General features: G+C 42.5%; 1 protein-coding gene across 1 annotated transcript in view; it reads left to right on the forward strand.

Moving 5' to 3' along the window:
- The first annotated feature begins 2,036 nt into the window (after positions 1 to 2,036).
- Positions 2,037 to 14,839, forward strand: part of LANCL3 (LanC like family member 3) — a 93,425-nt gene continuing 80,622 nt past the window's right edge. The window contains exon 1 of the mRNA XM_068533622.1: positions 2,037 to 2,609. Coding sequence (XP_068389723.1) covers positions 2,037 to 2,609 — 573 coding nt within the window. The remainder of the gene's footprint in view (positions 2,610 to 14,839) is intronic.

Here is a 14,839-nt window from a genome sequence, read left to right on the forward strand (position 1 = left end):
TATCAGCCCAAGTCCCTTTCATTGCTGCTGGTGCTACCTTGGTGCTGGGCTGTGTGGAAGGATAATCAGAGTCAGAATGAACAGAGTTGCCTCTAGATTCATGACGAGGGTGAGGTGGGGAGGAATAAAGTAGAATAAGGCTTCATTTCTGCTTATGCAGGTTTGCATTTGATGTCTCCTTGCCCAAAGGGGCAAAAATCACTCCTAACGCCTACTACGACTGAGGGATGAGGAAGAAGCCCCAAGGAGAAACAGAACATTCCAGATGCTCCTTTGATACCGTTAGCCCATCACACTCCCTGCCTAAAAGTGGACTTAGCTTTTTATTATTATAATTAAAAATGAACCTGTTTCGGCACGTTACAGGAGAACGGAGGCCGTACCATCCGCTCTATGGATGTGCCAGTCCTGGCGGTCATCTTGGCAAACTGAACTCCTTCTCCAGAATACATCAAGCAAGGACAGAGGGACAGCCTATTTAATCTCTGCTTCCAAATCATTGCGACAATTAACACTTTTGAGGAAAAAAATTACCTCCAAGCAAAACTGGCCTTTCAAGTAAGTGGAGCTGCTGCTCTCCCAACAAAGGGTCAGAAACTTTTCCATGAGTCACTCATTCTTTTGTGTCTTGCACCGTCCCTATCAAAATGCAAATACCCCTGGGAAAGGTGAGCTCTTTGGTCTTCACTAGTCAACACTTTGGGAAAGGAAGAATTATTTCAAAACAGCTGAGCAAAAGAAAGGCAATTCATTTGTTTAATTGTTCATTTTCTGTCTTTCCCACTGGACTGTAAGCTCCAAGAGGTCTAGGACCATGTCTATGTTGTTTATCCATCTATTTTCAGGGTCCAGGACCCATAGGAGACACTCAATACGCCTGCGGCGGGTGGGGGGGGGGGAGGAGCAGAAGGGAAGAAACATGGGAAGGAAGGAAAGGAGGGAAGGAAGTAACTAAGGACACACAGAAAAGGGTCAAAACGCCTAATTAAAATTCTCAGCAGCGTTTACCCTTATATTCACTAGTTAATGGCCTCAAGACATTTACGGGGCGCTCAGTGTTCATGAATGGGGGTCGGGGGCGGTCTCTAGAGTAGGAGAAAGACAGAACCCCCATCCCTTACCTTATCCTGGTGTGGTTCTTTGAACTTTTACTCCTGGATAGTCCAAGAAAAACAACACGACAGCCAAGGCCGAGAAAAAATTACCCTATGGGGCATTTCACCGTTTTACTGCACGAAACGTGCGTGATGCATTCAAATCCCTCAGCCGTTGGGATGAAACACTCAGCATGAGAAAGCCAAGTTGACCAAGACGAAAAACAAGTTTCAGGAGAGCGCTCAGTTTTTTCCCAGTAGCCTCTACTAGTTAAGTGGCTTCTCAACCTTTACTGTGCATGCGAATCACCTGGGGATCTTGCTAAACATGCTGATTTTGATTCACTAAGTCTGGGGTGAAGTCTGAGCTGCTGCATTTTTAACATGCTCCCAGGTGATGCTGATCTGCTGACTCGAGGAGGGCCACCCTGGAGTACACGAGGGACTCGAGGTCTTCGCCTCCGCCGCCAGGTGTGCGTATGCCCAGCCTCAGCGTTCCGGATCGGTGTCCCGCGCGTTCCTGGCCTTCCGCCGAGAGGGGAGGAGCCGGGGGCGGAGCGAGAGGAGTGGCGCGGCCCCCGCGTGGGTCCTGCCGGAGATCACCTCGGCCCCTAGGAGAGGCGGCTGAGCTGCGGCGGCGCAGGAGGGGGCGGGTTCGACAAGGGCGCGGCCTCTGCGAGGCGAGCGCGAGACGCGCATTCCCCGCGCTCGCCGGGGCCACTCGGGAGCCTCGCGGCAATCCGCTGCCCCACTTGGCAATCCGCTCCGCGCTCCTTCCTCGCGCCCGCCTCCTCTTGTCACCTCCCGTCTCAGCCTCCTCGCTCCATTCCGGCCGCATCCACCGCCATCCGAGTGCCTCAAAGAGCGAGAGGTGGTGCGCGGGACCGCAGGGCGCGCCCTCCGGCAGACCCCGGCCCGGCCTTGGGGGACACGGGCGGCAGCATGGACACCAAGCGCTGCTTCGCCAACCGCTTCGATGACTACCAGGGCAGCCTGCTGGCGGGCCAGTGCGAGGAGGCGGTGGCGCCCTTGGTCACCGCCACCATCGAGCGCATTCTCCAGGAGATGCCCCCGCTGGGGGGCGGCGCTGAGGGCCGGGGGGCGGCGGCCGCAGCCAGCAATTGCCAGGGAGGGCTGTACGGCGGCGTGGCCGGGGTGGCCTACATGCTCTACCACGTCTCTCAGAGCCCGCTCTTCGCCGGGGCCCGGGAGCGCTACCTGCGCTCGGCCAAGCGCCTCATCGACGCGTGCGCCCGCGCCGAGGAGTGGGGCGAGCCGGACGCCGACACCCGCGCCGCCTTCCTGCTCGGGGGCGCGGGCGTGTACGCCGTGGCCACGCTCGTGTACCACGCCCTGGGCCGGTCCGACTACGTGCAGCCGCTGGGCAAGTTCCGGTCTCTGTGCGCCGTCTGCGCGCCCGTTTCCTTCCTCGAGTGCGGCTCCGACGAGCTCTTCGTGGGCCGCGCGGGCTACCTGTGCGCCGCGCTCGTGCTCAAGCAGAAACTCGCCCAGGAGGTAAGAGGCAGCCCCGGCCGCGAGGCGGCGCTCGCCGCCTGCCCGGCCCTGACCCGCCGCCCTGCCCCGGACTCGCGGCTCCGGGAACAGCGCCCCTGGCTGTTCTCCACCTCTCTTTGTTACTCTTTGTCTGACATTGTCGTTTCTTGAGTCTCTTGAGGTTTATTTGAGGTTTATCTCCTGGTTTTTTCCCTCTCCCTCTTCTCTCCCCCCCCCTCCACTCTCAGTCTCTCAGTTGGGATTCTGAGCCTTTGCGCTTTGCTGGTGTTTTACAGCGGACGTGGCACCTCCCCAAAAGCCTCTTTGCCCAGTAGTTTTCTGGAGGCCCTTTCAAATGAGTTTTTTTTTTTTATCCCAAATGAAAGAGATTTCCCTTCCTTTGACCCTCCTGTCAAAAGCTGAAGCACCCTCGAATGTTAGAGTACTAGAAAATAATAGAAGTTTGGGGGGCTGATTATGCTATTATTGTTCCCATCATTAATGTGAAGGTAAGTTGCTTCTGCGACCCCCAGGTCTGTAACCCAGAATAACTGCCCAGCTATAGGTCTGATGTGCTTCCTGTGTTGCTTTCTATTCAGTTCATTTCATGGCTCTTATAAAATGCAGGTCTGATGGGGTGTCCTCTTTTAAATAAATGTAGACAGAATTTTACCCCATTGTAATTCAATGTGTTTTTGTTTTTTTCATTTTCAAGTGCGTCTTTAGGATTGTCAAGACGACAGCATACTTGACAGGGCAGGTTTTCTTAATGAATAGCTTTCCAGTGGCTCCTTGAAGTGAATTGGATTTCACAGCTACATATGGGGTGGGTTTTTTTTTCCGGATTCACTTTGAATACAGCGTGTGGATATTAGAAGAGAATGTGCCAGTTCCTGTAGAGTAGGCAAAAAAAATCCTCCAAAGGATCATAGTAACTAGAACTGAAAGAGAGGCACTTTCATTCATAACCCACTGGAGCCAAATACTGTTCTAGGGAGGAAGTGACACATTTAACTTGGCTCTATTTGGGCGAGAGCGGCGTTTGAAGAAAAATTAAAGGCACACAGTGTTTTTAAAGTGTAATTAACTTAGATAACCTCTACAGAGGCAGGCTTGATTTTTGTTTTAATTTATAGCAGGTGAGGTTAATTCAAGTGAGAAAAAAGATTACTAAAGACTGCACTGTGCTAGCAGGGAAGCAAAGGGCTGTGTGACCAAGTTGTCTTGAAATAGTTCACTCTGCTTCTGAGTCACTGTTATCTGCTAGCGGTTTCCCAAGGGCCCTTCCAGTTGTATAAAACCTTTGAGAAGGCCACAGGGCTATTTACATATCATTTGCATCATATTTGCATCTGCTCCTCAGACCTTGCTGTCTGGCGGCAGGCAATTTTCAAATTCGTGGATTTTTTTTTTTTTTTCCCCCCCGGTTGTTTTCCTTAAACTTGCTGCTTTCCCTTTCTATGCTTTTCTCTGGAATGGAATGGCAGGGTGGGAGACCCATCAGGCTACGCAGGTGGCAACAGATCAGAAGGACTCCTTGGCCCAAGACTGGTGGCCCAGGGCCAGTCTGCAATGCTGATCCACAAAGACATTTATTAAGACCTCTCTTTTGCCCTGCTGCCAAACCAGATCTCTCTTTTTATACTAATCAAGTTGAGGTGCTCTGGCCCCTGCTCCCAGGACATAGAACAAGCTCTGAGAGTAAAACAAAACACAAAACAAAACCCATCTCTTAGCCTGAGCAAATCAGCTAGTCTCAGTGCCAGCCTCAGCTGTGGTAACCCAAGAAGTTCAGGCTTGAAAGGTGCAGGGCAGAGGCTAAGCATGCCAGGCTGGAAGCCCTTTGAGGGGAAAATACAAGTTTTCTGCACCATCCCCACCCCCATGTCCTAGCCTGCATATGGCTTTGCCCTCAGTAGATGATCCATAAACCTTGATTAAATTGAATTGTGAACTTCTGTCATTTCTCTATAAATAATCTGTCATTCTGTCCTGGGTTTCTTTTCCTCCAATGTCATTTATATTCACTTTCCTCTGGCCCGGTTACCACCCTAGTCTAGCTCCTCCCTACCCTACTAGGCGCATCTTTGCCATCTCATAAGTAGTTGAATGAATGAATCACCCTATACTGGGATTAGGGCCATATGTGTACTCTGAGCTGGCTTCTCTCACTCAAGCCATTCCATGTATCTCTGAGATACTAGGTTTCTTAAAAACACTTTTCATTATGTCACTACCCTGCTCATCATCCTGCAGTGGCTCCCTATTACCTTTTCTCTAGTGGCTGCTCATCTCACTCACAGTTAGAGCTAAGATCCTTAAAATGGCTGACAAAGCCCCATGTGATCTGGCCCCTGCTTACCTATTCTACTTTTTGCTCGCTCTGCTTCAACCATACCAGCCTTCTTGCTGTTTCAGGTATTTATTGTCTCAGAGTGTTTGTACTCGCTGTTCCCTCTGCTTGGAATACTCTTCCCCTAGCTATTTTTATGGTTAGCTCCCTGACCTTGTCCAAGTTAGCTCCTCAATGAGACCTTCCCTATCCACCCTATTTAAAACTGCCACCTGTCCCCTGACTTATGCCCCTTTCTTACTTCATTTTACTTATTTTGTTTATGTCTTTTTTTTAAATAACAGAACATACTTTATTTTTTAAATTTATTTATTTATTTTTGGCTGTATTGGGTCTTCGTTGTGGTGCGTGGGCTTCTCACTGCGGTGGCTTCTCTTGTTGCAGAGCACAGGCTCTAGGCGCCCAGACTGCAGTAGTTGTGGCACGTGGGCTCAGTAGTTGTGGCTCACGGGCTCTAGAGCACAGGCTCAGTAGTTGTGGCGCACGGGCTTAATTGCTCCACGGCATGTTAGGATCTTCCCGGACCAGGGCTCGAACCCGAGTCCCCTGCATTGGCAGGTGGATTTTTAACCACTGCACCACCAGGGAAGTCCCTGTTTATGTCTTCTTAATTAGAATGTAAGTTTCTTAAGAGAGTTTTTGTTTTATTGCTGTACTTAAGCATTAGACAGTGCCTGGTGTATATTTGGGTACTCAGCTTTCCTTGTTTTGGTGGTGGTGCAAATATTGTCTACTCTGTGGCTTGCTTCATCACTCAGTTTTAATGGCATCCCATTTATCAATATCTTCCTTTATGGTGCTGCTTTTGGTGTTAATGTTTTAAAAAAATCCTTTCCTATTTCAATAAAAACTTTAAAAAAATCCTTTCCTACTGCCAGGATATCAGTAAATATTGGTTGAATGCGTGAATAAATGAATACTAGTTTCTTACAAATTTGACCTCAAATCAAACTTAACCACTAGACCAGTGTTTGTTAAACTTTAACATTATAGGCCTCACCTGCAGATCTTGTTAATAAAATACAGATTCTGATTCAGCAGGGCTGGGACTGGGCCTGAGGTTCTGCATTTCTGACAAGTTCCCAGGTGATGCCGCTGGTCCAGGGCCCACACTTTGACCAGCAGGGCAATACAGTGCTGCATAGATTTCGGCATTACACCAGCCATGTCTATTAAGACACCGTTTTGTGAAGCTTGATATATTTATTTGTAAGGTTTTAGTTTAGAAGACTGATCGCTGTATCCTCCCATGCTTTCATTATAAGGATCCACAAGAGGAATTTCTGTCAAGGCTTCGAAACAGGAAGAGTTGTGCTCCTCCTGGAAATTGATTGAATTTTTTAAATCTCCAGGATAAGTTGTGTAACTGATTGTGTTTCTCACTTTATGTTGGCTACTAGGAAGCATATGGCAGAATTGTGGTCCACACAGCTTAGGTACAATACCTTATCACGTGTGTTTTTGCATACTAAACTTTGCCCTGGGTTTGTCTAATTGTTTTTCGTCTTTCATTTACCGTTTTCTGAATTTTCTTCCTTACATTTGATTTTATCATTTGTATTTGTTTATAAGATTCATACATTAAAAAAAAGTGTGTGTATGTAGAGAGAGAGACATACATACAGACAGAACGAACCACTCTATCCAGGTAATATATTTTTGGTTAATTTGGCCCTCCTGGAAATACTCAAGGGAAATAGCTTAGAGGGTTTGTTAGGCAGATAGCCTTGAGCAACGGAGCACTAAAGTCTCAAGAAATCACACCATAAAAACTTGCATTGGGTCTATTCTGCTTTCCAGATTGGTGGAAATGTTGCAGGGAAAAGGAAGTTAGAAAGTATGGTGGAGGGATTAAGGGGGAGGCCTAGGGACCACAGTTAAAATAATAACTTTTGCCCCCGGGTGACCTTGGACAAATAATTTAACATCTTGGAGCCTTAATTTCCTCACTTGTAAAATGGATTAATAATAGCTTCCTCCTTCGCTTAGTCTGTCATTCATTCATTCAGTGAATGTCAGGTTTCCACGTGTGCCAGGCACCTTGCTAGATGCCAGGATTGAGGAGTGAACAAAAATCAATATATAGTTATGTTGTCAGAAGGGCTCGGAAGGAGGCAAACAGGAAATAAGTGCAGGCGGGGCGGGAGAGGGGAGGGGTGCTGCCTGGCATACATTAGCGGGGAAGCATTCTCTGCGGAGGTGATGTCCTAGCTCATCACTGAAGCATGAGAGTGAAGTGGCTGCCTTAAGGGCAGGCATTCCAGGCCTAGGGGACAGCAGGGACAAAGCCCCCGAGGTGGGCAACTGCTTAGAGATTTCCAAGAAAAGGAAGGTGGCCTGCCCAGCTGGAGCAGAGTGCACAAGGGCTAGAGGGCTAGAGACCAGGTAGGAGCTGTGAGCAGGGGAAAAGCAGATCCTGCAGGGCCGGGGCAGTCCAAGTTAGGAGTTCGCATTTGTTTCAGGTTGAAACGGGAATGTCTTCGTCTTATTCACCTTTCAAAAAAAGATTTCCCTGGTTTTCTGTGTAGATAATGGGTTGACCAGTATTAAGAAGGGTCACAAGGGGCGGCTGATTAGAGGGGGTCTAAACCCCTTTTGTGCCAGGGACTCCTTTGTAAATCTTGTGAAACCTACAGTACCTCTTTTTAGAAGAACATTTTTAGATGCATAAAATACACAGGATTACAAAGGAAGCTAATTATATTAGCATTCGGTTACCAAAACATTTTAAAAATGTGTGATGCAGTAGCATAGGTGCTGCTTGGTTAACACATTCAATAAGGTTTTGCGGTGGGGCCTAAGGATTATTGTACGTTTGTATCATGAGGGTCAATGATATTTCAAGATATCTTCAACAACTGCAGTGTGACATGAATATATCTGATTTCTATAGGTGGCAAAGTCACGAGTACTCCTGGTGGTTCGTGGTCTGCATTCATAATGAAAGGAAACGTCAAGCTGTTTAAATAAGATTGAAGAAAATATAGATGTGATTTTCTTTTCCCAAAGGGGACTGTTCTGGAAGTTGCTGCAATGACTCACCCTAGATTAAAGTGCCTAGTGTAGTGCTTGGCACAAAGTACCTGCTTAATGAAATCAGTGTTATTTCCCTTTGCACCTACTAACAAAAAATCAAAAGTGATTCTGAACATCACATAGAAAATTATACCCAATACAAGGAATCTATCTTACTGCCATGATTAAAGGAAAACACCTTTTGCCAGATTGTTAGTTGTGTCCTTAGCTCATTCCTAAGGCAGGTGGTTGGCAGCTGTCTAAGCGGGGATGCCTTTAGCTGCAAATAATGGAATGTCCAGTAGAAAGTGATCTAAATCAGGTAACTGGGCCGCACAGCAGGAGGTGAACGGCGGGCAGACGAGAGAGCGAAGCTTCATCTGCTGCTCTCCATCGCTCGCTACCACCTGAACTATTCCCCCCTCCACGCCCCCCACCCCCCCCCCCCCTCCATGGAGAAATTGTCTTCCACGAAACTGGTCCCTGGTGCCAAAAAGGTTGGGGACTGCTGATCTAAATAATGGGAACACTATTACCTCACTTGACAAGGAGTGTAGAGCTAGGTCATTACAGGATTGGTTCAGCAACTCAGGAAAATCATCAGAACCCAAGCCCTTTCCAACCTTTTTCTCTGCTATTCTGGGTGTGTGAGCTGTATCACTCTTCAAAATTGCAAGATGGCTGCTGCCATTCCAAGCATTGTGTTCCCATACAACTGGGTCTGAGGTTTTTTTCTTTGAATTTTTTTCTTATCGTATGGAACATTCTATCCTTGAAGAATTTCCCTTCTGCCTCATTACCCAGCACTTGGTTAACAACCCAGCACCGGCCACTTCTGGTTTCTGGGGATGCCGAAAAGGCTAATATCCTTCATTTCTAACCTCTGACCTCTAGCGGATGCAGGTTCTGACAAGAAGAAAGGGGAGGGCAATGGCTGTTGGGTGGTTACCAAAGTGTCTGCCCCTTGGCTCCCTTACCAAGGTCTGTCTCATGACCTCCCACTTGGCTATTATCAATAATGCTGCAATGAACATGGGGATGCAGATATCTCCTCCAGATCCTGTTTTCATTTCATTTGGATAAATACCCAGAAGTGGGAATTCTGGATCATATGGTAGTTCTAGTTTTACTTTTTTGAGGAACATCCATATTGTTGTCCGTAGTTGTCGTACCAACTTACATTCCTGCCAACAGTGTACAACGGTTCTCTTTTTGCATCCTCACCAATACTTGTTATCTCTTGCCTTTTTGGTGATAGTCATTCTGACAGGTGTGAGGAGATACCTCATAGTGGTTTTGATTTGCATTTCCCTGATAGTGATACTGAACACCTTTTCATCCAACTGTTGGCTGTTTGTATGTCTTCTTTGGAGAGATGTCTATGCAATTCCTCTGCCCATTTTTTTAATTGAGTTGTTTGTTTTGCTGTTGAGTTGTGTGAGTTCTTTATATATTTTGAATATTAACCTCTTATGGTTCACAAATATTTGCTCCTATTACATAGGTTGCCTTTTCTTTTTGTTAGTAGGTTCTTTTTGCTGTGCAGAAGCTTTTTAGTTTGATGTAGTTCCTCTTATTTTTGATTTTGTTGCTTGTGCTATTGGTGTCATATCCAGAAAATCATGGCCAAGACCAGTGTCAAGGAGCTTTTCCCCTATGTTTTTTCCCAGGAGTTTTACATTTTCAGGTCTTATGTTTAAGCCTTTAATCCATTTCAAGCTAATTTTTGTGAGTGGTGTAAGATAGGGGTCCAGTTTCATTTTTCTGCATGTGGTTATCCAGTTTTCTCAATACCATTTATTATTGAGACTACCATTTCCCCACTGAGTATTCTTGGCTCCCATGTCAAGTATTAGTTGACCATATATGTGAGGGTTTATTTATGGGCTCTCGATTCTGTTCCATTGGTCTGTGTGTCTGTTTTTATGTCACTACGATAACCATTTTGATTACTATAGCTTTGTAATATAGTTTGAAATCAGGAAGTATGATGCCTCTAGCTCTGTTCTTTTTTCTCAAGATTGCTTTGGCTATTCGGGGTCTTTTGTGGTTCTGTATGAATTTTAGGACTGTGTTTCTCTTTCTGTGAAAATGCCATTGGAATTTTGATAGCAGTTGGATTGAATCTATAGATGGCTTTGGGTAGTATGAACATCTTAATATCAATCCTGATCCACAAACACAGGATGTCTTTCCATTTATTTATCTTTAATTTCTTTCATCCAAATCTTAACAGTTTTCAGTGTATAGATCTTTCACCTCCTTGGTTAAATTTATTCTGAAGTATTTTATTTTTGATGTTATTATTATAATGGGATTTCTTTATTTTTCAGGTAGTTTTTTTAGTGTACAGAAGCACAACTGATTTTTGTATGTTGATGCTGTAACCTGCAACTTTACTGAATTCATTTATTCTAGCAGTTTTTTGGTAGACTCTTTAGGACTTTCTATATATATGATTATATCATCTGCAAACAGACAATTTTACTTCTTCCCTTCTGATTTGGATACCTTTTATTTCTTTTTATTGCCTAATTGCTCTGGCTAAAACTTCAGTACTATGTTGAATAAGAGTGAGAGTGGGCAGCCTTGTCTTGTTCCTGATCTTAGAGTAAAAGCTTTCAACCTTTCACCATTGAGTATGATGTTAACTGTGGGCTTGTCATATATGGTATTTATTACGTTGAGGTATATCCTGTCTATACCCAATTTGTTCACTTTTTGTCATTAAAAGATGTTGAATTTTGTCAGATTCTTTCTTTATCTGCATCTATTGAGATGATCATGATTTTTATCTTTCATTATATTAATGTGATGTATCACATTTTTAGAGGAAAACATTTTTTTATTTACTCACTCATTCAATTACTTATTGAACAGACTATGTGCCATGCAGTGTCCTTTGTACTACGTATACATTTTTATTTTCATTTTTTCAGCTGTACTGAGGTATAATTGACAAACAGAATTGTAAGATGTTTAAAGTGTGCATCATGGTGACTTGATATATGTATACATTGTAAAAGGATGCTCACCATATAGTTAATTAACACATCCATCACCTCACATATTTGCATTTGTTGAACCATCCTTGCATCCCAAGGATCAACCCTACTTGATCCTTGGGTATGATCCCATTAATGTGCTCCTGAATTCAGTTTGCTAGTATTTTGTTGAGAATTTTTACATCTGTATTCATCAGGAATATTGGCCTGTAGTATTCTTTTCTTGTAGTATTCCTGTCTGACTTTAGTATGAGAGTAATGCTGGGCTCATAAAATGAAGTCGGACATGTTCCCTCCTTCTTTTGGAAGAGTTTGAGAAGGATTGACGTTCATTTTTCTTTCAATGTTTGGTAGTATTCACTAGTGAAACCATCTTGTCCTGGACTTTTCTTTGTTGAGAGGTTTTTTATTACTGATTCAATATCCTTAGTCATTATTGGTCTGTTTAGACTTCTATTTCTTCATGATTCAGTCTTGGTAAGTTGTATGTTTCTAGGAATTTATCCATTTCTTCTAGGTTGTCCAATTTGTTGGCATATAATTGTTTATAGTAGTCTCTTATATTTTGTATTTCTGTGAGAACAGTTTTAATGTCTCCTCTTTAATGTCTAATTTTGGGTCTTCTCTCTCTTTTTGTCTTAGTCTAGCTAAAAGTTTGTCAATTTTGTTTGGCTTTTCAAAGAACCAATGCTTAATTTCATTGATTCTTTTCTCTTGTATTCCTGTTCTCCATTTCATTTATTTTGGCTCTAATATTTGTTTATAATTTCCTTCCTTCTGCTAACTTTGGGCTTAGTTTTTTTTTCTTTTTCTGGTTCCTAGAGGTGTAAATGTTAGGTTGTTTGAGAGTTTTTTCCCTGAGTTTTTCTTAAAAATTATTACTGTCGTACTCACAAGGTAAACACAAACAATAAGAGGATACAGAAAGATATACAGGCATACCTCAAAGATATTGTGGGTTCAGTTCCAAACCACTGCAATGAAGTGAATGTCTCAATAAAGCAAGTCACATGAAGTTTTTGATTTCCCAGTGCAGATAAGTTATGTTTACTCTTATATTGTAGTCTGTTAAGTGTGCAATAGCATTATGTCTAAAAAAACAATGTATACACCTTAGTTAAAAAATACTTTATTGCTAAAAAATGCTAACCATCTCAGCCTAACATTAGCGAATCATGATAGTAACATCAGAGATCACAGACCATCATAACAAATATAATAATAATGAAAAAGTTTGAAATAGTGGGAGAATTACCAAAATGTGACTCAGAGACACAAAGTGAACAAATGGTGTTGGAAAAATGGCTCTGATACATTTGCTTGACACAGTGTTGCCACAAACCTTCAATTTGTAAAGAAAAAAAAAAAAGGCAATGTCTGTGAAGCACAATGAAGTGCATTAAACAAGGTATGCATGTTTAAAAAAATGTCTTCTTTGAACATTTTTAAAGAAATATTCTGGGTATATAAAATACCTATATTTTTATCCATTTATGTGATATTTTGTATGTGTGTGTGTGTGTGTATGTGAGTGTGTGTATGTATTGGGTTGGCCAAAAAGTTCGTTTGGGTTTTTCCGTAAGATCTGATGGAAAAACCAAACGAACTTTCTGGCCAACCCAATATATACATACACACACTACAGCTTGTTCTCTTATGTGCCTTGTGCATCTTTGCACATTACTGTGTAGAGAGATCTCATTCTTTATACTGGTTTGATTTAATAGCTATACCATAATTTAACCATTATTGATGGGCATTAAGTTGATTCAAACTTTTTTCCTTTTTCGCTATCAAAATTAATGCTTTAAAGTATACACACTAGTACATATAATGTGCATATATATGTATACAACATCTACATGTAACATATACATACATACATATGTCTGTATATGTATCTTTGCTTTCTGTTGCAAGTATATATGTAGGATAAATTTTTAAAACCCAATTGCTGAGTCAAAGTTTATAGATATTTTTCACTTGATGGAGATTATCAAACTGTTCTCCAAAAAGGTTACATCAATTTCCATTCCCTCCATGAGCGTTTGGGGGTGCCTGTTTTCCCACATTATTTTCTTTTTTTTTTTTTTTTTTTTTTTTTTACATTTTATAATCTAAACTGGTTTTTTTTTTTGAATTTTTGAATTTTATTTATTTATTTTTTATGCAGCAGGTTCTTATTATCTATTTTATACATATTAGTGTATACATGTCAATCCCAATCGCCCAATTCATCCCACCACCACCCCCACCCCCACTGCTTTCCCCCCTTGGTGTCCATACGTTTGTTCTCTGCATCTGTGTCTCTATTTCTGCCTTGTAAACCGGTTCATCTGTGCTGTTTTTCTAGATTCCACATATATGCGTTAATATACGATATTTTTTTTTCTCTTTCTGACTTCACTCTGTATGACAGACACTAGGTCCATCCACCTCACTACAAATAACTCAGTTTCGTTCCTTTTTATGGCTGAGTAATATTCCATTGTATATATGTGCCACATCTTCTTTGTCCATTTGTCTGTCAATGGGCATTTAGGTTGCTTCCATGTCCTGGCTATTGGAAACAGTGCTGCAGTGAACATTGGGGTGCATGTGTCTTTTTGAATTGTGGTTTTCTCTGGGTATATGCCTAGTAGTGGGATTGCTGGATCATATGGTAATTCTATTTTTAGTTTTTTAAGGAACCTGCATACTGTTCTCCATAGTGGCTGTATCAATTTACATTCCCACCAACAGTGCAGGAGGGTTCCCTTTTCTCCACACCCTCTCCAGCATTTGTTGTTTGTAGATTTTCTGATGATGCCCATTCTAACTGGTATGAGGAGATACCTCATTGTAGTTTTGATTTGCATTTCTCTAATAATTAGTGATGTTGAGCAGCTTTTCATGTGCTTCTTGTCCATCTTTATGTCTTGTTTGGAGAAGTATCTATTTAGGTCTTCTGCCCATTTTTTGATTGGGTTGTTTGTTTTTTTTAATATTGAGCTGCATGAGCTGTTTATATATTTTGGAGATTAATCCTTTGTCCGTTGATTCGTTTGCAAATATTTTCTCCCATTCTGAGGGTTGTCTTTTCATCTTGTTTGTTGTTTCCTTTGCTGTGCAAAAGCTTTTAAGTTTCATTAGGTCCCATTTGTTTATTTTTGTTTTTATTTCCATTACTCTAGGAGGTGGATCAAAAAAGATCTTGCTGTGATTTATGTCAAAGAGTGTTCTTCCTATGTTTTCCTCTAAGAGTTTTATAGTGTCCGGTCTTACATTTAGGTCTCGAATCCATTTTGAGTTTATTTTTGTGTATGGTGTTAGGGAGTGTTCTAATTTCATTCTTTTACGTGTAGCTGTCCGGTTTTCCCAGCACCACTTATTGAAGAGACTGTCTTTTCTCCATTGTATATCCTTGCCTCCTTTGTCATAGATTAGGTGACCATAGGTGTGTGGGTTTATCTCTGGGCTTTCTATCCTGTTCCATTGATCTATATTTCTGTTTTTGGGCCAGTACCATATTGTCTTGATGACTAGCTTTGTAGTATAGTCTGAAGTCAGGGAGTCTGATTCCTCCAGCTCCATTTTTTTCCCTCAAGACTGCTTTGGCTATTCAGGGTCTTTTGTGTCTCCATACAAATTTTAAGGTTTTTTGTTCTAGTTCTGTAAAAAATGCCATTGGTAGTTTGATAGGGATTGCATTGAATCTGTAGATTGCTTTGGGTAGTATAGTCATTTTCACAATATTGATTCTTCCAATCCAGGAACACGGTATATCTCTCCATTTGTGTCATCTTTGATTTCTTTCATCAGTGTCTTATAGTTTTCTGAATACGGCTCTTTTACCTCCTCAGGTAGGTTTATTCCTAGGTATTTTATTCTTTTTGTTG

This window comes from Eschrichtius robustus, chromosome X (assembly GCF_028021215.1).
Source record: "Eschrichtius robustus isolate mEscRob2 chromosome X, mEscRob2.pri, whole genome shotgun sequence".
NCBI lineage: Eukaryota > Metazoa > Chordata > Mammalia > Artiodactyla > Eschrichtiidae > Eschrichtius > Eschrichtius robustus.